The sequence below is a fragment of the Diospyros lotus genome, chromosome 8, assembly GCF_014633365.1.
Source record: "Diospyros lotus cultivar Yz01 chromosome 8, ASM1463336v1, whole genome shotgun sequence".
NCBI lineage: Eukaryota > Viridiplantae > Streptophyta > Magnoliopsida > Ericales > Ebenaceae > Diospyros > Diospyros lotus.
Window position 1 is genome coordinate 42,670,785 of NC_068345.1, and position 23,250 is coordinate 42,694,034.

Consider the following 23,250-nt stretch of genomic DNA (forward strand, 5'->3'; position numbering starts at 1 on the left):
TACTCGAAAGGAGTTAAGGGTTATAAATTGTGGAGTCTAGATCCAGATATGCATAAGACCTTTGTGAGTAGAGATGTCACTTTTGATGAGGGATCTAATATAAAGACTTTGAGGAAAAAGAAAAATCAAAGGATGCCGAGAAAGGCAAAGCAATAGATGTAGATCTATTTGAAGAACCATTAGATAGAGGCCAAAATAATCCTCGAGATTAGGACCTAAACCTTCAAGAGGAATATGAAGGGTGTGGAGAATCTTCTCCAAGTCAACAAGATGACTATGAAGCCTCCTCTTCTAGGCAGCAAGAGGATTATGAAGAATCCTCCTGCTCAGAAAATCCTCCTGATCTGGAGAGGTACAATGTTGCTAGGGATAGGCAAATGAGGGTTTCCAAACCTCCAGTCAAATATGGTTACTCTAATTTAGTATCTTATGCCCTGACAAGTGCAGCTGCAGAAATGGGGGAGGAACCCCTTTCATATGAAGCAACAATTAGGTCAAGAGATTCTCAAAAGTGGCAAGAAGCCATGCAATTTGAGATTGGCTCTCTTAAACGAAATAACACTTGGGTTCTTGTAGAAAAACCCTTAGGGAAGAGGGTTGTTAGCTGTAAGTGGTTATATAAAATTAAGGAGGGTGCTGGAAAAGAGGATAAACCTAGGTATAAAGCTAGGCTAGTGGCTAGGGGCTTTACCCAAGTAGTTGGTGTAGATTTCAATGAGGTATTCTCACCCGTGGTGAGACACACCTCAATAAGGATCCTTCTTGCAATAACAGCCCATCAAGACTTAATTTTAGAGCAAATGGATGTCACCACAACTTTTCTACATGGAGACTTAGAGGAAAATATTCTTATGGAACAACCAAAGGGTTTGAGGTGAGAGGAAAGAAAGAACAGGTGTGTCTTCTTAAGAAATCTCTCTATGGTTTAAAGCAATCCCCTAAGCAATGGTATAAGAAATTTGACTCATTTATGTTGTCCCAAGGGTTTAAAAGGAGTTCATAAGATAGTTGTGTCTACGTTAAGCATATGCCAAGTGGTGTATCTATATATCTTCTCCTATATGTAGATGATATGTTGATTGCTAGTCAATTAGCTATGGAAATCAGAAATTTAAAGCTGAGTTTGAAATCAGTATTTGAGATGAAAGAACTAAGAGAAGCTAGGAAGATATTAGGCATAGAGACTAGAAGGGAAAGGCAGCATAGGCAACTAATTTTGTCTCAAAAATCCTATCTTAGCAAGTTGATTAAGAGATTCAACATGAGTGATGCAAAAATGTATCGGTTCCCTTTGCCCAACACTTTAAATTATCACATGAGCAGTCTCCTAAGGATGAAGAAGGCATTAAGGAAATGAGTAAGATTCCTTACTCTAATGCGGTTGGGAGCCTAATGTACGGCATGGTCTATACAAGACCGGATTTGGCCCATTTTATGAGTGTAACTAGTAGGTTTATAGCCAATCCGGGTAAGGCCCATTGGAATGCTCTAAAATGGACCTTTAGGTATGTTAAAGGGACTTTAGGTATGGCTTTGGTCTATGGTGGAGGCAAGTTAGAAGAAAAACCTTGCATCTTAGGGTTCACAGATGTAGATTTTGTTGCAGACATTGATAAGAGGAGGTCTTCAATAGGTTATGTATTTCAGCTTTGGGGATCTTCTATTAGCTGGAAAACAAACCTGCAATCGGTGGTGGCATTGTCCACAACCGAGGTAGAATATATTGTTGTTATTGAAGCAATAAGGGAAGGCCTTTGGCTTAAGGGAATCATTAGTGAGCTACTAGGAATAGATGTCAAGGTTAGACTAATGTGTGATAGCCAAAGTCCTATCCATTTGGCTAAAAATCCATCACACCATGAAAGAACCAAACACATGGATGTTAGGTATCATTTCATTAGGGAAATCCTTGAGAAGGGGGAGATAAGCCTAATAAAAGTTGCAAGAGAAGAAAATGCAGCTGACATGTTTATCAAAGCTGTCCCCCTATGTCTAAATTACAGTATTGTTTAACTATTCTTAATGTGTTTTGTGTTTGATATGATCAGTTTTTTGTCTTACATTCCAAATGAGAGCAGATTCAGTCTATTGAGTGAAGAACTCAAGGCAAATGGTGGAGAATTGTTGAGTTCGCCTAGAGTTCGAGCGATAGGAGATCAGTGAAGTCTTGTGATCTATCGGCTGGAATATTTAGAACATTTAGGCTTCAATTTCAAAGTGTAATTTTTCTTAGTTTTTGGGGTCTAATTGTAATATCTCCAATGTTGGTCAGTTTCATTAGGGTGTCCGCCCTTTCTATAAATAAGAGGGCAGGGGGCAGTCAATAGGATCAAGTTTAATTGGCGAGTTCCCAGTTTTCATTCGTGATCGAGTGTTGTGTCGTTCTTGAGAAAAGAAAGGCTAAGTGATAAGAATTTAGTTTTTGTGTATTCTTGAGAGAACGAGGGTTTTGTACTCGGAGATATAGATGAAGGAGATGGCTTGATGTACTGATCAATTTCCTACTTGAAACAAGCCTTAGGAAATTGAGAATGCTTGCTTAGATTGATATTGAGAGGGCTTTGAAAATATATACAGGTTACAACTTAATCTCTTTCCTATAAAGTAGGAAAGGATTTGAGTAATCTACTCCTAAAATCTAGGAACAACTATCTCCTAAAGTTTAGGAGATAAAACAGATATAAAATACAAATTTACAACAATTATCTACAATTGAAACATAATTTAAACAACCTAAGATAATTTGATTTAATCTTTTCACCGAGTGTTGCAAAGCTTCCACACTCCTCTTTAACTTAGACTTCTTCCACTTGGAACCTCATTCTTGTCCAACACTACTGAATAAAAAGCTGCTCTGTGGGTGTTGGACTATTGGATGTAGGTTTGTCTAAGGGCATTTCGAACCAGGATAATCTCGATCTCTTTGTGTGGTTTAATCTTTTTCATTTACTACTCTTGCATATTCTTTTGTTATAACCGATTCTTCTTATTGTCTTTCTGATTCCGTTAGTGTGTAAGGATTTGATAGGAGTATTCTTTTGGGTTGAATAGTGGATTTCTGTAACATGTCTTTAACTAATTTTTCAATTTCAATCTTTTGAATTGGTGGATAATGGTATGACCGAATATTGAAAGATTAAATATTAGGTTTAAGAGGTATAGCATGGTCAAACACAATCCCAGTGATCACCTTGCATAAGCCTGTGTCTAGGCTACCTGCAAAAGTCAACTTCCTCCCATCTTTCTTAAAAGTGACTTCCAACTTTTTGAAGTCAAAACTGATTAGACTGATTGTTTTCATCCAATCTACTCCCAACACTATATCACACCTTCCAAGTTTCAATAACCTCAAATCAGTTGCAAATCCCTCCCCTTGCATTTCCCACTGAGTCAATACAAGAGAATTTGCTGATCACCTTACTGCCATTTGCCATAGTCATTGACAGAGGTTGAGTACTTGTCAGCCTGTTTCTTGGCTGTAGTTTCATCCAAGAAACTATGCATGCTTCCACTGTCAATCAGCACAATTAGCTTATGGTTGCGTACCTTTCCCTCTACCTTAATAATCTTGCTGTTTGCTAAGCCTCTTAGAGCAGACAGTGATATTTCTACATTATCTGCTTCTTCAATTTCAGTTTCAACTGCTGGAATTTCCCCCATTTCCTCTATTTCATCTTCTCCTACCAACAATAACAAATTGTCTCTTACATTGATGTCCCAACATATATTTTTCTCCACATTTATAACATAAACCGGCTGGCCTACGTTGCTCCATATTACCAAACTTTCCTCCTGTTGGCTGATCTGAAACAACAGTTGGATGAGCTGTTAAATTCCTGAAATTCTGATTGTTCTTTGTTGCCTCTCTGTTAAATCCACGATTCACTGCCACTAGATGATTTCCTTGTTGACTGGAATTTGAACTTGTTCCTCTTATATGAATTCTCTGCTTCTTCATAAAGGCTTCCATAGTGAGTTCCTGTAATCTAGCACTATCAGCTGCTTGTTTTACAGTCTTTGGCTGTAGCATCTTAACTGTAGGCCTCAATTCCTTGCTCAAGCCACTAATGAAACTTGAAACGAAATATGCCTCAGATAAGGGTTAAGGTTTAGCATCAGGGACTTAAGATCCTCAAACTTCATCTGATAAGTTTGAACAGAGTAATCCTGAAAGTAAAGCAAGATCGCTACGGGGCAAGCAGCGTAGTTCAAAAATTTGAACCTTACCCCGATCCCGGCGATTGGATCAACGTCGAAATCAAATCATTCACAAACAAATAAATAAATCTAACCTTTAGATTATCGAGTCGTTCGCGGATTCGAGCCGTCCAAGCGTCCGGCCTCTAACTCGTGATACGCGGCACGCGTCCGTTGGCAAGGAGAGCGGAATAGGAGTGCTAGCTCCTTCTCCTTTGCGCGGCTTGTGTATGGACGGTAAAAGAACACCCACGTTTCAAATCGATGCCAAAAGAAACGGGAAAGAGTGAACGGCAATGCGTTTTTCAACTCTTGAAAAACGACACCAAAAATCACCTCTATAATGGGCAACCTATAAAATGATATTTATAATGAAATATCCTAGGGTTTCTAAAACCCTAATGGATTGGGCTAGCCCATTAATTCTAATTTAATTAGAATCATAAGTGGGCTTATTCTAGTCCAACTAGAAATATAATTAAATGGCCCAATCCTTTTATAGGTTAAATAAAATATTATGGCCCAAATCTAATTCAAGCCCAAATATATTTTATTTAATATTTGGCCCAAATCTGATTTGGTCCAAATATAATATTTAATATTTGGCCCAAATCTAATTTAGTCCAAATATAATATTTATTTTAATATTTGGCCCAAATCCAATTTAGTCCAAATATAATATTTAATTTAATATTTGGCCCAAATCTAATTTAGTCCAAATATTAACTTAAGCCCAAAAAATATTTTATTTCCTATTTGCCACTCCAACAAATAGAAAATCATTAAATTAGAAACTCCTTCCTAATTTAATCAAATGCCATTTTTAGGAAACTCTTTCCATTATGACGACTCCTCGTCATATCGACGTCATTACGTCTATTTGTTCTTTTCCCGTGAGAACCTACGACGGCACAACTTCTTGCCGAAGTGTCCCACTTAACCATACGTCCACTCTCCTGGTTTAAGCCAGGGACCGTGCCTATTGCGTATGACTCATTAGGCTTCCGAATATGTTGGCAATGTGTCGGTACGAACACATAAGACAAGATTGGCCTCTAGCAAGGCGTCATGCCTACCCAATTATTCAGAAGGATTCATAATCCGCAAATAACCTTTCACGAGCATGGTTACCGTGTAATACGATCCTCTCGTCAATGCATCTTATGTGATCTCAAGTATGGCGATGTGTTGCTTGATAATGATCACATGAGTTTTCTTCGGTCTTTCGGATATCTTCACTTAATAGAAAGTGAATCAATAACTCCTTATTGATCTCTTTCACCATGGCCATGGATTTAAAGTGAATATCCACCGAAGGCGCCTTAGATACATCATCCTCTATCAAGGGATAGACGAGTCCCATCTTGGCTATGCACCCATCTCCATAAGCCTCATGATATACCCAACGATCGCCCACGTGCAGCCTTTGTCTAGGCCCATCGAAACGATGTCAAAGCATACCAATCTTCTTATGAGATGACCGTGACAACCTTAGGTCCAAGGATTAGTTACACCCATCTCGTATGAGAATTTCATCAACATATAACCAAAATGGATTCTCATAGCGAGTCATGTCCAGTGACACGTTCTCCAACATTGGTCACCTATGTACTTGTCTAGGCATCCCCATGCCTATGGGTGTGAGATCCCCATTGCTATCACATAGCAAAAACATAGCACATACAAGTCTTACCGCAATTGTCAATGTCCATTCTTGACATTGCTACGACTTGGGACGTTTAATGATGTCTATAAACTGTGATGCATCATCTCACATCTTTATAGATTATTCACAGTATACATCATATGGACTTCTATCTAGTTTCATTCGGTTATTACAATAATAGCAAGAAACTAATAGAATGACTTCTTGTGAATTTGAATAACTCCTTATTCAAATAATAACATGATTACAATTGTCAGTGTACAACATGCCCAATCTGATTGGGTCTAGAGCACCTACACTAACAAATCCTGCCTCAATTTATTAAATTCTTCCACAACATCGGTCAAGTTTCTGTCACCAAATCATTGACAAAAGTCCTCCACAAAGTCAGTCCATTGACAATTATCTCGTAATCAGATCCATGCTTGAAACCACACATCCGCCACATCGTTCAAATAAGCATAAGCTAAAGTTATTCTTTGTTGATCCAGTATATTATACAAGCTAAAAACCTTTTGACACCATCTAACCCACCACCTAAGGTTTCGACAGTCAAACATCGGAATCTCCAACTTCGGCAATGGAAAGTAAGGCTGATTGGATGCAGCCCGTACCTCCTGCCTCCTCTCTACTGTTCTTTCAACCACATTTTCTTCCATAGGTTCAATTTCTAGTTCAGAAGAACCAGTTGTTCTAAGATTTGTTCCATTTCCTTGTAAGATTGGTTCAGGTTGCTCCTTGGGAGGAAAATCAGTAGGAAGACTAACCTGAGGCATTTTGGAGAACATCAACATGAATCCGTCCAATCTTCTTGCCAAGCAGTTCATAGAAGCTTCAAATTTCTGATCCAATGAAAGGATTACATCGTGATTTCTGCTGGATCCTGCTTCCAGTGAGTCAACACGAGCTTGAAGATCGGAGACAGTTGCATTCACTTGCTGCAACTGAGCTTCGAACTGCTTCATGTGAGTTCCATCAGCCATGGAAAATTCCTGAAAGAAGCTGAATCGGTGGCCTAGGACTTGCTCTAATACCAAACTGTTAGGTCTTCAGATCTGAAGAGGTCAATTCTCTGGTATTTGAGAGAATTAGGGCAGAATTTAGGGGGGAATTTGAGAATGAGTAGGGAAAACAGAAGTAGGTGAGAGAGAAAGCAAGATCGAGAGAGAGAGAGAGAAACGTAGAATTCTTGGAAAAAATGCTTCGATACCTTTTATTCAGCTGGATTAGTTTTTTATACTAATCCAGGGCAGTTTAGTTTGGCGCCAATAAGGCTGCCAATACAAAGGTACAACCTTGAACAGCCTGTTACAGTACAACTGCTATAACTACCATGCCAAAAATACCAAGAAACCCTTATACAAATGCTAGGTTCCTGCCACCTAGTTGCGGTAATTTATTTACCAATAGCATCCCTAGGAGATGATGCAGCTTTACAACTTGTGCCAAAAACTTCTTCCATTCCATCAACTATCATTATAGGAGCATCCACTCTTCAACACCAGGAAGAAGAAGTACGTAAAAGAGCTTCACAAACTGAAATGTCAGAAGTCTTAGATAATGTCAGGAGTCTTCTGCCAATCAGGAATATCTTCCTCCAATCTTTTCTAATTAGGCCTCCAATCCTTAAATCTCCTGGCTCCATTTATTATAATGTTAAAAGAAAAAAAAAGACTGAGTTCTCATCACACTACAACCATGAATGATCAATTAACTTCAGTTGAACAGGAACTGTCTTCACTAAAGCATAAATCTGATCCATAGTTGTATCCAACTATTTGGACTTCCTGCTTGTTTTCGAGTCAAACAGTGGCAATGGATCATGTATACATGTATAAATATGAACAGACCTTAGGTAATGCATATTGTGAACAGGAGCAAAGTGTGCCTTTAGTCAACCCTCCTAGAGGGGTTCAACATGCCAGGAAAACATCATGAAATAAACTTTCAACCAGTTCTAAATCCTAACTTCAAGGTATAACTGCCTACTTTCCACCACTTGGGCACAATCACCACTTCATCATCACCCTTCTGCTCTACAGGAAAATGAACTACAATTTTTCACTCTCTTCGGTGACCACTTCTGCTAGTCCATGATGCTAGAAATTTGACAGTTGAATGGATAAATCATGCCCAGACCTCTTACCACCAACAGGAACTGTTTGTAACTTTGACCTCCTTCACTGATATCAGAAGCAGTTCACCTCAGTTTTAATTGTTGCCTGGACCAAGGGTACATCTACAGGCATGCAAGTGCTTTAAACATATCACAACTTTGAATTGGTGGTAAAAACTAGAGTTCTACTGTGACAGAGATAAAATTAGTTTCACGTCTCCAAGACTATGCATATATAATATATATATATATGTATACATTTGGAAGATCAGCTGCGGCCATCTATCATATGTATCTATCATATTTTCTTTGGGGCAGCAGCTAAAACACTGTGCTTTGAAATGCCATGTAAAAACATGGTAGCCATTCTACCTGTCAAGAGGGTTTACTATTGCTGCATTGGAGCAGGTGGTTTTACATATGAGCATGCAATGCATGTACATCAATCTCAACAATTCAATGAATTGTTATTTGCATCAGATATTACTGTATATCATCTCCTTTTGTTTAATGTAAAAGCGTTGTTGACACTGATGACAGGCAACAGCAATAACCAGAAAACTGTGAACAAAGACATTGATGACAAGCAAACATAATAACAAGATACAGAGGGGGGCACAATATGATACCTAGTCACCGCACCCATAGACCGTCCCCAAAGACCAATGCAAGATATTTGTGGTTTCTTTCTCAAATACGACACCACAACTTTGAGGTCTTCTTTCTGGTGCAAAGATGAGAGCAAAGTAACAACCATCACAATCACCAAAACTCAAGGAAATCATAAAAAAGGGGAGAGAGAAATGCACCTCATGCCAGCCAAGGCTGACATAATCACCCTCAGATAAGCCTGAACCCGAAAAATCAAGAGTGAATACAGTAATATTAGATGGAAGAAGAATTACAGCAGCCTCATTTGCATCTGCCCTACATCCACTGCAAGGTCCACAAGAGTAAGTGCAGAATGATTAATTTCCACTTCTTCTTATGCCAACATTTTGTATCGTCTCAAGATGGAATCACTTGAGAACAAACAAGGGTGACACATATAAAAGTTAGGTTATGATTGTAACAACTAGTAATGTTTATTTGCTATTCTGGGAATCAATAAATAAATATGGAGATTTTTCAGGTTGGAAGAATAGGAGAAAATTAGCTTGAGGTTGGAAAATCACTGGAATAGGGTTTATAATGGGAAAAACTGACACAATGGCTGATTCATGGATTGACAAATGGCCTAGGCGGGCCATGGGTGGATAATGTGGATTAAGAGTGAAGAAAAAATCAGAATTTCAAAATTTTGGGACAGGGTTTTGAGACCAAGGTGGTTGATTTCAAAATTAGGGTAAACATAATGTTGGGACAGAGTCTGGTTTTGAAATTAGGGTTTCTGGTTCCAAAATTGAGGTTTCTATAGGGGTGGTTTCAAAAACAGAATGGTTGGTTTTTGAAACCAGGTTCCTTGGAGCGGAAAAATCATGTTATGACTTTTGACTAGAAATGCGAGTGAAGGCTCAATTCTTGGAGTTTGGCCACAAAATTTTGAACATAGTTTTACCATAATATTACCCATGTTTGGTGGTGTTAGATCAAAAGGAATTGATCATTTGGTCGTCCAATATTGGGATTAAAGTGGGTATTTTTCAGAAAACCATGTGTTTAAACAATGGGATGAAAGTTGGTGGCCAAGATGGGTTACGCCACATAAACTTGAGTTAAAATCCAAACCCAAGAGCAGTTCATTTTTGTCCAAAGAAGACCTTATGTGGTAGACCATGCAAGTAAGTTGGAAATTCAAAAGTTTTAGCCAAGAAAAGAAAGCGGGGACCACCTGCCAAAGCTGCACAAACTGAAAAGAGGGCTGCAAAGGCTGAAAAAGAGGGGCAAAAATCTCTAAAGGAAGATACAAGATTGGTGGATGTGTCGAAATGCCCTTTGGATTTTGCCCGTTGTTTTGTTGACTAGAAGTTCAGATGAGGGGTAGATTTGGTCATTTTTACACCAAATAAGAACAAAAAATCAAATTCTGCCCTCATTCTTGTGACTTCATTGAGCAAGGGGGAGAGAGAGAGAGACTTGGGGAGCTTGAAGGCTTGAACATTGATCTTGGGGTCTTTCCTCACTAAGTGAAGAGCTCATTGTGTAGGAAAGATTTATAGCTTTAATCCTCATTTTCATAAGTCGTCTACCACCGTTTTCATATTGCATTGAGCATGATTCACATGGCATGTTGTTGGCCTGCTTGATGAGTATATTGTTGTTTTCTTTGGTATATGTAGTGTCATGGGGCCATGCTGGTTACACACTTGAGATCTAGCGACATGGAAAGACTACTATCAATGAGAGATTGGTGTGTTATGATCGTCAAAGAGTAAAGAAAGCGAGGAGGTTTAATTCTTGAAGGATGGAGGCTTACAGTCAAAGAGACTCTAAAAATGTGGAGTGTGGTTGGGGGTTTGCATTTCACGGTTGTCTGTGCTTGGACTTATTGAGCTATTGAAGCTCGTGGTCCTATCTCCATCATTTTCAGATGTTTGAGAGGAGACTACCAACATTGAAGCTCATTAGAAGACCCTTATTGCATACCTAGGCTATTACAGGAATCTATTATATCTTGATGGATATTTGTCATTTTGAATGAATGTATGAACTATTTTGGGGCTCTTGGGAAGAGTTATATGTGGGAAAGACAATAAACTTATTTAGTTGGTTTGTAAATTGTTGAATTATTAACCACCATCTTATCTAAAATCTTAAGTTGTTAAACGGAGGACTGACTTTATATTTTATATTATTATTTTTACTCTCAATGTGCCCCCTCACTTGTGGCCAAACTTCACTACATAATTGATCCAAACATGTGCAACTATTTATATATCGGGTTAGTAATGAAGTTTGAAATCAGGATTTTTGCCTACTCTGATACCATGTTGAATTGCTAACTTCTTCTTTTATATCTTTATTTTTAATCTGAATATAAACATTTTAACAAATGCTTTCAAAGTTATGTGGTACTTGAAGTTTTATGAATAGTTTGAAGAAAAACTATGGATTTTCAAGTATCAAAAATGTTTTAAGAAACAGTTTTGAGATGCAAACCAATACTTAACTTCTAAGGGGCATGAGAAATTTGTTTGAACAACAAAAGGATGGAAATTGAAAACTAGATATTTTATTAATGAAATAAAAAGGCCCTAATTAATGCTATTAAGGCGAGGACACTACAATTATCTAACAAGTGTCTACTGTCTAACCCTATCAAGCATTAATTTGGGAATATCATATCCTCTGGGAATGAGAAACCAGTTTCACCAAATCTACTTCAAGGTCAACAAGTGCAGAATGTTTATTGTCCCGTTATATCCTCTCAAACTGGAATAATTTGAGAGCAATACACAGATACCATCCATGCAGTGTTTGCTGGACCATATATGAGTGCCTCAATCAAGCATTAAACTTTCACAATAACAGATAGTCAGGGATGGTGACAAACCTGTTGCCATGGCAGTATATAACACAAGGTAGAGAAGTGTCATCTGGGAAGGTTGAAGGCACATAATGACTGCACTGCAAAGTATGGCCTCTTTGATTTTTGAGCTGCAGAATTTAGATAATAATAGCCCATAAACTTGAAAGCATAGCAAAAATACGAAGAATATGCACAAACAGATAACAACAATAGAAGACGAAAGTTCAGTAATGAATATCTTACTTGCCTCAAGGTCCTGTCTTTTGTATTTCCTGCCAGCAATAGTAAAATCGTTTTCCCATAAATATTGATCTGGGTTATATTCTGCCCTGCATAGCTCAACAAAAAAATAAATAAATAAATAAAAGAGGATTAACAATTGAGAAACACTAGCTAGAACCCATAGATGTTGCCTGAAATGAATGGACAAGTTAATGGGATGACAAAAGAAGAAAGAGTAACAAGTTCAAATCAAATGGTGTTATTGGAAATATTTAAGACCAAAAAGAATGTGGTAAGTTATAGCAAGACAAGCTGATGTCCAAGTAAAGCAATATTTTGGAACAACATGAGTAATGGCACATGAAAAAATCTCTGATTTATAGAATTCGACTCAGAAAGAAAGAAATGACACAGTTACAGGTGATATTAAGACAACATAAATTCCAAAACGTTAGCCTGTCTTCATATTGAAATGGTGCAACATTTCATAGGAACTGACAGTTGCTAATAACAAGGCAAAGACGAAAATAGAAGGATGGCACTTAGGTAAAACCAAAAATACCGAACTTCCATGTTTCTTTAAAGAATTAATGTTAAACAACTTCATAATTAGAAATGCAAGAACAGGGAAGACAGAATTAGGAACAAAATTATCTGTAATGAAGGTTGGAGTGGTGCCAAATAAAGATCAGACATGCCTGTGAGGCAAGTGGATAGAATGGAAGAAGTTTGTAGCAAAAAAGGTGGACAAAGAGCAAAGAAGACTTGGTGAAAAACTTTTAGACATGACATGGGACATAACGACATTACAAAAAAGATGGTCATGAATAAAGATGATTTGAGAGTTAGAATTCATAAAGTCGACCCCAAGGATAAAGGCTTGTGATGATGAAGAATAAGTACGTGCATATTGAAGAGCACCAAAAGGAGACAAACCTTCACATTCAAAGCATATAAACAAATTAAAAATCAAAAAGGCTCCAAATATCAACAAGGAAAAGAAACTTTCCAAAAGATCTAAAAAAATATATGGAAAAGGAGGAAGTCTCCCCAAATCAAAATACAAGGAGAAAAACACAAGATTAGCAATTTGCCTACCAAAGGGATCTACCTTATGAATAATAACTTTTTCTTTTACCTTAGTATGTTTTGTAAAAATCCAGTATTATTCTTAACCCAAATAAAATCCTATATTACTTGTTTATAATTTGGCATAAACAATAAAAGTTGCAGCTTGTATAAAGACCCAAATAAATTATTTATTAGAATACAATCCAAACAAAGTGTATATTATTATTTTATAACTTTCTGTAATTTATAATTTATTGTGTATGCGAAAAGTGTTAATTTTTCATTTTTTTTTTATCATTTATACCATTCTCTACCAAAACAAAGTGTGACTACATTACTCTCCTTTATGTTCTCTTCTTTGCAAACAAGGGGAGAGTATTAAATTACTTCCTTTTCCCTTCCATTCCTTCCCGTTGTGTAACTCTCTTTCCCCTATTGCACCCACCTGCGAAATGAAGCACAATGAGATGGGGATGGGCAGCCTTATTTGGAGGTCAGAGTAGGTTTGAGAGAGGAACGCCAAACAACACCCCCCCCCGCCCCCCCAGGTTCAAGGGGACATTCAGAAAATACTAAACATACCCAACCCCTTGCTAGAAGCCATAACTTATGGATAAATCACATTGACAATCCTTGAGGTTTAATGAAACTACATAAAAATACTCATGTTTTTGAAACTATGGCATCTAACTTTGTCAAAGTTTGTTGGGCAACAGGTTGAAAACTCAAAACAAATCAACAATTCTGCCTTATTTAAAATTTCGTATCAATAATAAGTAACAAGTAATAACTAAATTCTTATATCTATAAAAGGATAAGTTACCAAAAAAAAAAAAAGCTTTTATCGTGTTTTCTATTTTAGACAAAACTTTTAATTTTTTCAATAGTAGTATCATACTTCAAATTTGCTTCAATTATGGATCACCCTTAGGTTACCATCTATAATAACTGTTAAAAATGATGTGGCATAATTAGGTGGCAAGTAAGGTTTCCATGTAAGCTTCATTTTCTAGTTAAAGGAGATGTCAACAATCTAGCATCAAGAAACTCACCCCTTCCCTTGTCCGTGGCTGTGTTTGGAGGTTGAAGAGGACCTCTGTGGATGTCACCATCCACCACAAGCAAGGAGAATCCTTGCAGCCTGCTACCGTCTTCTTTCTCTTCCTCTTCGTGTGCTCTCTGTGTGTGTGTGTAAGCTTTGGACAACGACCTCAGCTGTGGACCTCATCAAGATTCAAGATTCAGATCAATCAATCATTTTAGTAGGTCCACTGTTGTTGACAACCATTTTGGCTAGAAACTTTACAACTGATGGCAGAAAGATCTTCTAGCTAGCCAGCTGTTCAAACTTGTTGACTTCTTTTTCTTTTTTTCATGAATACAAACTCCATAGGGACATTATTATCTTTGCAACTTGAATATCCAACCCACCCACTCAAACTCAGTATCTGCAACTTGAACACCAACCTTCTCATTTACTTTTCTTCATGACACGCTGAACCACTACTACTTTCTAATCCATAATTAAGTGATTTGCCAGATCAAGACCCAATATTGATTTAATGATCTGTACATTACAATAACCTGGTCATCTTTAAAAGTTTTAAACTGCTTTGAATTCATTACTAGTCGTCTCAGAAAGACAAAAACAATTGATTTACAGGAACCATCGTTGAAGCAAATCCAATTCGTCCCAAGGAAACACCAAAATGTGCCCTCACGTGTTGGAGCAGGGGGTGGGTTTCTCAATGGTGGTCACATTTCTTCCATAATTGTTGGTGGCCGGCGACCTATCCAGTAGTCATCAAAAGGGATGTGTTTCTCACCTTTGGTGGTCGACATCTAGTTTGACCAGAAAATGAAGCTTATGCGGCAATCTAATTTGGCACCTAATCATGCCATGTTATTTTTAATGGTTGTTATAGACAGTAAACTAATGGTGGCCCATGATTGAAGCAAGTTAATGTACGATTCAACTATGGAAAGAATTAAAAGTTCGGTCCAAATGGAAAACACAATAGCTTTAGTCTATCCCCCAATGCCAACGTAATCAGCTTATCCTCCCCCCCCCCCCCCCCCCCCTCAAGAAAGAAAAATCAAATCAAACCATCAACCTTCCACCAGCACATCACCATCCTTTGCCACGACCACTCTCATTGAAAAAACCAACAGTACATTTTTTGCCTTCACCTCCACTCCTACCTAGCTCATTTCCATTGTCACCTCCACTCCAACCCAACTCACTACAATATCCAATACTAACCAAATCACCATTGCCACCTACCATAGCTGCCTCCACCGCCAGATAACTAAGTTTTTGACGAATCCCACCCAAATCACTATTGTCACCCGCCACCTCCATGCACCACTTATCTGTCCTCTGCTAATCCCACCAAAATCATCCAACTCTTCTGCAACCTTACTTCTGCAGCCTCCCTGGGCGAACAATCTGAATTCTTGAAAGGTTGTTTTGAATGCCAAGCTCAGCCTTGAAGCACATTAAAAGGCATCTCATAAAACTCGACTCTGCTGCAATACACAAAAAGTGATAGTACCATCGGTAATAACAAAAGCATCACATCCATAATTGATAAGACAATACTCAGCAGCATTGCTTCCATGCTGTAATATTCCTAACTGATATCAATAACTCAAAACTAAGTATGGTGAAAACCAAGAAGCAGTTTGACCAGCTTATATGTAGAACAGAACTTGCACTGCCCAGTGATGCACTACACAATTATGACGTAACCTAGAGCACGGATGTGGATAACATATTTTCTGAGGAAACAGGTGGGGTGTAATTGTGCCACCACTAGAGATGTAAAACCAACATGGGTGCCCCTTTTTCTGTAATTCCACCTATTCTCACACAAATTTCCTCAAACTGAGACTGCCAAACTTAAACAGACGCCTAGAATATAGGTGCAGCACACAACACAGAATCGAATTATTCTATAGTCATATTGACAGGATGCTGAAAATTGTCTATCAAGGAAAAGAAAAAAATAAAAATAAAATAGAAGACAGAACAGATTACAGTGATGCCATAATCACGAAATCTGTCAGTGCAGCAGCAGTAGATGGGTTGACAGCTCAAGCAATTTAAGTTAACAGACTTATCATTTCAAAACACATTCAGAATCAAAATTCAGAAACCAATCAGTAGTATCGGTAATTTCAAGGATGTAAACACCATATCATCCAACAGGAAACATTGTCATCAAATATGAAAACTAAGCAACCAATCCAGAAGAGCAGCAGGAATGAGAGAAAAACGGTGACTTTTCACATACAGATTGTACAAGAGATGAGTATACCTGGGTGGACGAATGACAAAATTGATAAATTGATCAATCATCTTGCCTAGACAAAGAACCTCGGGCCTACCCTGCTTCGCAAAGAGTCAACCACAGTTGGTCCCTTCGAAGATAGACGGAGTGCCCTGTGGACCCGGGAACATAAACCCTTTGCAGTACTATGAGCTTATGCACTTAGCCTAGTAAGATAAAATTGCCCGGGGCATAGGCTAGCATGGAGGTTGCTATGAATTCTGCTCATTACATGCAGTATGCTGAGAAGTTAACTGAACCACTATAATCTGCAATTTATCTGGGAAACCTTGAATTCCACACTAAAAATATAGAGCTCAATTGGATGGCATCAATTGGCCCTGGGGCAAGCAATATTAAACCAGCATTTCTCTCTTAATCTTCTGCAGGCATCTATGGATCTGTTCACAACAGCTAAGCACGAAGACGTCGTACAACAATGGGACGCAAAATGAGCGAGAAACCTTTGAATCGAAAGATGGAGGCACGATTTCTCCACAGACCTGAAACCTCAACAATACGATTGGAAGTAAACTAGAATAAAATATACATCAATTCGCATTTCAAACCGTAAAATGAAATAGTGCTTTTCCGCAGCATTCTATGAAATTAATCCGCATTTCAAAAAGTCAAATGAAAGATTCATCTTATTCTCCCTGCCCCTTTCAGATCGTGATGTTACTCCTCCTCCCCAACCCCAAAAAGGGCAAATTCACGTGGCACTACCTTGATATTTGCTTAAAAGTATATAATTAGTTTTCGTTTTTAAAAATAGAGTTCTACTGTTTGGCTAAAAAATCTCACAGAGAGACTTACAGAATATGATCAAAAAGATCAAAATATTCTCGCCCAAAATACAAATTTTCAAGGGATGTCATTGCCAACCTTTGCCTCTATCCTTTCTCCCTTCTCCCATAGTCGTGCGATCACCGCATTTTACCTCGCCGCCAACATCATTGCCTTGCCACACCTCGTTGCCCGTCGCTGGATGCAGAGGCAAGGGGACGATGTTGACGGTGAGGCGAGGCGCAGTGGTTGCGCGACCATGGGAGAAGCGAGGGAGGAGAGAGGCGATAGCTGGGCACGCGACTATGGGAGAAAAGAGAGAGCAAAGAGCGCAAAGGTTGGGTGGGGCAATTTTATCTTTTTGCCCCCTTTCGATAACCTCGTCGGTCACATTCTTTGGCTCTCCAAACTTATCTTTAAAAAAATCACTAACGTTTTAATTAATTATTATGTAACATAAAACTCTCTATCATTATCTAATAAGAGTTAATTTTTTTCACAATACACTCATCCTCTTTCTTTTAAGAAAAAAATAAACAAATTTCAAGTGATAATTAGCAATCATTGTCTTTAAGAACCCAAGTAGTTCTAAGATTTTTAATGAAACTTAGATTAAAAGTGTTATTAATTGAACACAATAATAGAATTTGTAGTCAAAAAATTCGTCTTTAAATTGTTGGAATTTTGCAAGACAAAAACCGACTAGAAGTTGAAAGGTATTCCTTGCAAAAATATTTTGATATTTAAGTCAAACTCCTTGAGATTACATATATTATTGTACGATTATTGAATAAGTGTTAGACGTATATCTTTTTGGAATAACAATTCACCTATTTATAAGGGAGTTGAGGAGTTTATGATAATCATTTTTGTTGCTCAAAAAAATACCCAAGAGTGAGGTGAATTGAGTTTTTTAAAAATTAATAATTTTAGATCTTGTTGAAACCTCTTAATTTTGTGATCTTAATAGATGGTTATTACAATAGAAATAAAAACAGTAAAGACAAACAACTACAAGGAACAAGAGAATTTTATAGAGGTTAGAGTCTAAAAAGTCTAGTCCTCTCTCTCAAGCCTAAGCTTGAGGTTTTACTATGAAAAAATAACATTAGCTTTTAATTAGAGATAGAACCAACATATAACCCATTGTTTAAGTAAGAACTATTAGCACATTGATAGCAAATACAATCCCGGCTCTCACATAACAAGTGGGTAAAAATAACAAACTTACAATTAGAGATACTTTAAAACAAGTCACCAATAGTTGAGAATTTCACCAGGTAGCACATTTCCGGCACTTCAATCTTTCTTACTCTTGTTTAAATACTCTTTTAATAGTTTGTTCTGTCTTTCGCCTTCATACTCACCCTATATTTATACACACTTAAGAGAACTAGCTGTTACAAAGAGCGGTAAGAAGTAATTTTGAAATTAAAAAATTCTTTAACTTTTCCAAACTTTATCTCCAACTAGCATTTGTAAGAATCTTGGCTAATAAACACATCAGAGAAAATACTTTAAACAAATGGCCAATCTGAGAAAGTTGAGGAGATAACATGTTACCAAGATTAGCAATAAAGCTTTCAAGACAAAAAGATCATGAGAGTTAGAGACAATGAAATTAGAATTTGCAAAAGTGGAGTCAAAATAACTTTTCTTCAAAAATAAGTTTTACTTTTTGCATAAGGAAATCAAGATGTGATTTTGAGGCACATGGTAAAAAATAATATGAAAAATATACCTTTGAGTGTGCAACAAAAAAAATAAATAAATGTAGAAAGTAACATACAATAAAAAATTCTTGTTGAACTTCAGTCAGCCTAAGGCACAACTTTGGTTGACCGAATTTGTCCAGCAATTATTTACATAACTTCGGTCGAAAGTAGAGGTGTGCAATTAATTATAACCAAACCGAACCTCCCAATAATTACTAATTGAACCAAACTAAACTTAGGCATATAATCGAATAGAACCAACTGAGTCATCTAAACTAACCAAAATAATCAAAACTGAACAACATTTGTAATAACCAAACCAAATCGAAAATCGAACTTTCCCATAAACAAACCAAATAAACCAAACTAGAGTTCGACTTTATTGTTACCGCCAGCCACCTAGCTGGGCAACAATTCCAATGATCAAAATCGATCAATGAATTCCCCCAACCACAATGGTTCAAATATCAAAAAATGAGTTTGATCCAACTGTTAATTTTTTGTAAATCTAAAAATTAATTTTATGGGAAAGCGTCGTTTGCCACCATCCATGGACGATTTTGACAATCGGAATTGACCATCAAATTCTTCTTGGCTTACAATCCACATACCCAAAATCAAAAGGATATAATGGTTAGATTTTAGTAGATCTAGGTTTTAATGTAGACTACTCACCCACAAAAAGTTGCCTGAAAACTTATCGAATGGGCCATCGGCATCGACGAGCAAACACGGTGGTACAAATCGGAGGGAGAGAGAGATGTTGGGTCGGTGTCGACATTGGCATCGGAGGGAGATGAAGGGCCGAGCGAATCGGAGACGAAGACTAAAGGCCAACCCTTCGACTTCGACCCTTCGTCTCCGGTTCTCCAACCTTTTTGAGTCTTTGTCTTCGTCTTCATCTTCATCTCCAACCCTTCGTCTTTATTTTCATTTCCGAGTGATGGTGGTGGTGATAGGGGGCATAGATGGTGGTGGTGATAGGGGGTAGAGATGGTGGGGGGGGGTAGTTGGGTTAGATGACAAAAAATAAGAAGATAGAAGTAAGGGTGGCAGAAAAGAAAAAGATATAAATAATGGAGGGTAGCGGTTCGGTTTGTTTAGTTATCTGATAAAAATTAATCAAATTTTTTATCAAAAATAACCGAAATCGCTAACTGACACTGAAATAACCGAATGGTTTAGTTAGTTCGATTAAGTTAGTTCGGTCTAACTAAACCTTTGCGCACTCTTAGTCGAAGGCTAGGTTAACCTAAGACACGAATGTGATATTTTACTTTTGTGTTTGGTTTTGATGATGAAAAATAAAATCAATTTATTCCTTAAGTCATTTGTCAAGAATATGATTTTCAAACAAAAATTAATTTCAAATGTGTTGTTAAATCAAAATGAACTGTGATTATCTATTTAAACATATTAGATGAAGAGTTGCACAAACAAGTATTAAGATTTGAAAGAATATCCTAAATGATTTTTACAAAATGTTTTTCAAACCATTAGATAAATGAAGCAATATTTTTCGAAGACAAAATGAACATTTTTGCGTTCTTGATAGATTAATATTTTGTCTTTGATATATCTTTGATGATAAAAATCAATGAAATTATTTTATCAATGGTTATTATCTTGGTACTCCAAATTATTTTTATATGATCTATTAAGCACCAAAATTAAAATTAATTTCATCATGCATTCCATTGTTAAAAATCTTGTGATAAATATCTTAATGGCATTTGGAATATTAGTTTTTAATTGATTGAAAAATGTTCTTGTCATGTCGACTAATTTACTTGATCTATCGACTAACTCCTTAGAACTATCGACCAACTTATTTGATCTGTCGACCAACTCATTCCATTTGTCGACTAACAGAATGATAATTTCAAATGTTTTCAAGTCTTTCCTTGATCTGTCGACTCACCCATTTCATCTGTCAACTAACTCTTCAATCTGTCAACCGATTCTCTTTATTTGTTGACTGAATTAGTCACTGAAAGCCTCTAACGGTTAGTTTTTCAAACTCTAATAGTTAGAAAACAACTAGTTTTGGGCAAGACTCTTGGAATGCTTATAAATACAAGTCAAGGATGATTTTAAAGAGGCTAATGGATTAGAATGAAGTGATTTGAGTTTATATTTTATACTCATTTGCATTTATATTGATTGTGCTTTATTTTTCTCTTTCCAAGGCTTTGATTTTAATCTGTATCAATTCTTTAAAACCTTGTAATTAAGAGATTCATTTCTTAGATTCTCTCTTCATTGTTCAATTCTTGTATTTCCTAGCTTGTAAGCTAAAGAGCCTACTTTTGTAAGTAGGAGGTTGATTTCTTAGCAAATGTGCTAGAGGCCCCACCTTAAGTGTAGGAGATTTGTAATTTCATAGTCTTGGACTAGAGAGCCTATTTGAGATCAAGTAGGAGGTTTTAGTGAGGAGTTAAGGTAGTGGATTAAGTTTGGTTTAAGTCGAACCACTATAAATCCTTTGTGTACTTCTCTTGCTTGTGTTATTTGGTTTGTTTATCATTGCTAGCATTTCAATATCCTCACTTGCATTAAATTTTTATTTTCCATCAAAAGAATTTCAAGTTTTAAACAAAATTTTAAATTATCCAATTCACTCCCTCTCTTGGGTGTGTGCCGTAGCATTTCAAACCTATCAGAGGGAAATCATTTTGGCTAACTTTGGTCTATCGAAGAATAACTTCAGTTGACTTAAATGGCATACGAAGATATTTAAATTTTCTGGCTCATTTCAATCGACTTAGGCTAAACCATCAATCGACTTAAGATACATAGATTGAAAACCACATCTTTTACTTCACAAGAGGCTAATAAACTACATTTATATTGTAAAAATATTTTTGTTATCATCAAAATCTTATTTACTTACCCTTGAGCTTAACAATTCTTCTTATTTCATGATAGACTAGAATTTGGCCTCTTATGGATAAACCTTATCCTTTTCAAGATTTTTGGAAGGATTTTGGGAGTTATCTATTTACACTTCTTCATTAGGAATACCCCACATGAGAGGTCCTCGGGAGATCTCCAAGTCTCCCAATTCTTCCTTCATCTTTCCTTTACAAGATTGTTCCAGGAGAGTCTGTAGGAGACCCTTTAATTGGGAAGATCTCCTTGGCCCTCTTGTGATGGTCTTCTCTAACCCTTTGGGTCTTTATTTCCTTAGGCTTGGGCTTTTGTTCCTAAGCTATGACCGATAACACATTAATTGCTCCTCACTCTTTCCTTTAAGTTTCTTGTGGGGAAGAGTATGTTAGGCTATCCTTTGAGAGGCTATTCCGGAGGGGTTTTCTTTCCTTGGTAGTTTTTCTTAGGGGTGTATTGTAGTACTTGTCTCATAGGATCTTTTCTTTTTTCATCCTACGAATGTGGTCGTTTGCTGCCTTTTTTTCATGCAATTATGATTACTGTAGCCTCTGCACTTCATATCCCGAGGCTTACCTTATAAAAGGAGGCTTCAATCATTTTTTTTTTCCTTTTCCACCTTTTACTCTTGTGATTCTTCTTTAACCTTTTTTTTTTATTACTAATGTGTCTCTTGAAGACCTTTTTGCTTATCTCTTAGTGACATGTCACTCTCCCATAGGTTATTTTATGCCACCCATAGACTTTCTTAGTAATCTTTTGAGCCTTTTGTGGACTTATGTTTTTCTTCACAATTCTCTCGGAGATCTTCTTAGTGACCTTTTTTAGTCTTCTATAGACTCTCTTCCCTTCAAGTCTCCCATAGACTCTTCCACACAGTAAGTTATATGGATAGGGCAAAACAAATCGCCAGGGTTGTTTCTCCTCAAGGGCCGATGAGGCTTCTTGGGAATAGTTCTAAGTTTAATAAGACGAACCATGGTAGGGTAAAAGCGTTTTTCCCTTTTCTCAATAATTATGAGGCAAGGTTACTTGTAGGAGGGAAACCTCTACCACTCACATTAATGAAGGTAGTATAGGTACAAGGCTTCCTTGGTGGTAAGCCATCAATTTCTCCTACCAAAATTTGGCCTTTGTTTTAGAAGGACTTTTTATCCATTTTAAGCTCGACTTCACCCAAATGGATGAGCCTAAGTTGTGGGCGTCTCTATTCTTTGTCATAAGAGAAGGGTAAAGCCATCACTTGAATTATTTAGTTGTTTTTATAGACTTAAGAGGGTAGAATAATGTGACGCCCCGTCCCTACTACCGGGTGTCACCGTAACCCAGGGTTACGTTAGTAGGTCCCACTCCGGAGGCTGGTTGTGCCCTAACAACAGGGGGATAAAGATAAAGTAGGCGCCCTGGGTGGGGTCCAGGCTTTACCGCCTCCGACCATCGATGACTCGGTGTCTAAGACTCATTTGCAGCGGAAGGACACTCGAGTCTCGAATCTAACCTGTGCCTTATGAGCAGATTAATAAATTGCAATTAAGGTATATCACAACTTACTCACACAAAGCACTCATTAAGATTTGCAAGTCCAACTGGAAAAATACAAACAACGTTCAACACAACTACAAAAATAATTACATGACAGAAACAAGTTACTAGGTCGCATTCCCGTCATGGGTTTCCATTCTCATCATTCAGCTGGTCTTCGGCATACACCACATTCCCTTTACCGGACCCCAAACTATCTGTGTGGTTAGTGGGAATAAAAGGGGTGAGTCATAGGACTTAGTAAA

General features: G+C 37.3%; 1 protein-coding gene across 1 annotated transcript in view; it reads right to left on the reverse strand.

The window, feature by feature from the left end:
- LOC127808674 (uncharacterized) overlaps positions 1 to 15,103 on the reverse strand; it is a 39,208-nt gene extending 24,105 nt beyond the window's left edge. Inside the window, exons 1-6 of the mRNA XM_052347240.1 lie at positions 14,917 to 15,103; positions 13,794 to 13,964; positions 11,692 to 11,777; positions 11,473 to 11,576; positions 8,789 to 8,915; positions 8,609 to 8,703 (exon numbers count right to left, since the gene is read on the reverse strand). Of these exons, the coding sequence (XP_052203200.1) occupies positions 8,609 to 8,703; positions 8,789 to 8,915; positions 11,473 to 11,576; positions 11,692 to 11,777; positions 13,794 to 13,964; positions 14,917 to 15,103 (770 nt within the window). The remainder of the gene's footprint in view (positions 1 to 8,608; positions 8,704 to 8,788; positions 8,916 to 11,472; positions 11,577 to 11,691; positions 11,778 to 13,793; positions 13,965 to 14,916) is intronic.
- Positions 15,104 to 23,250: the final 8,147 nt, after the last annotated feature.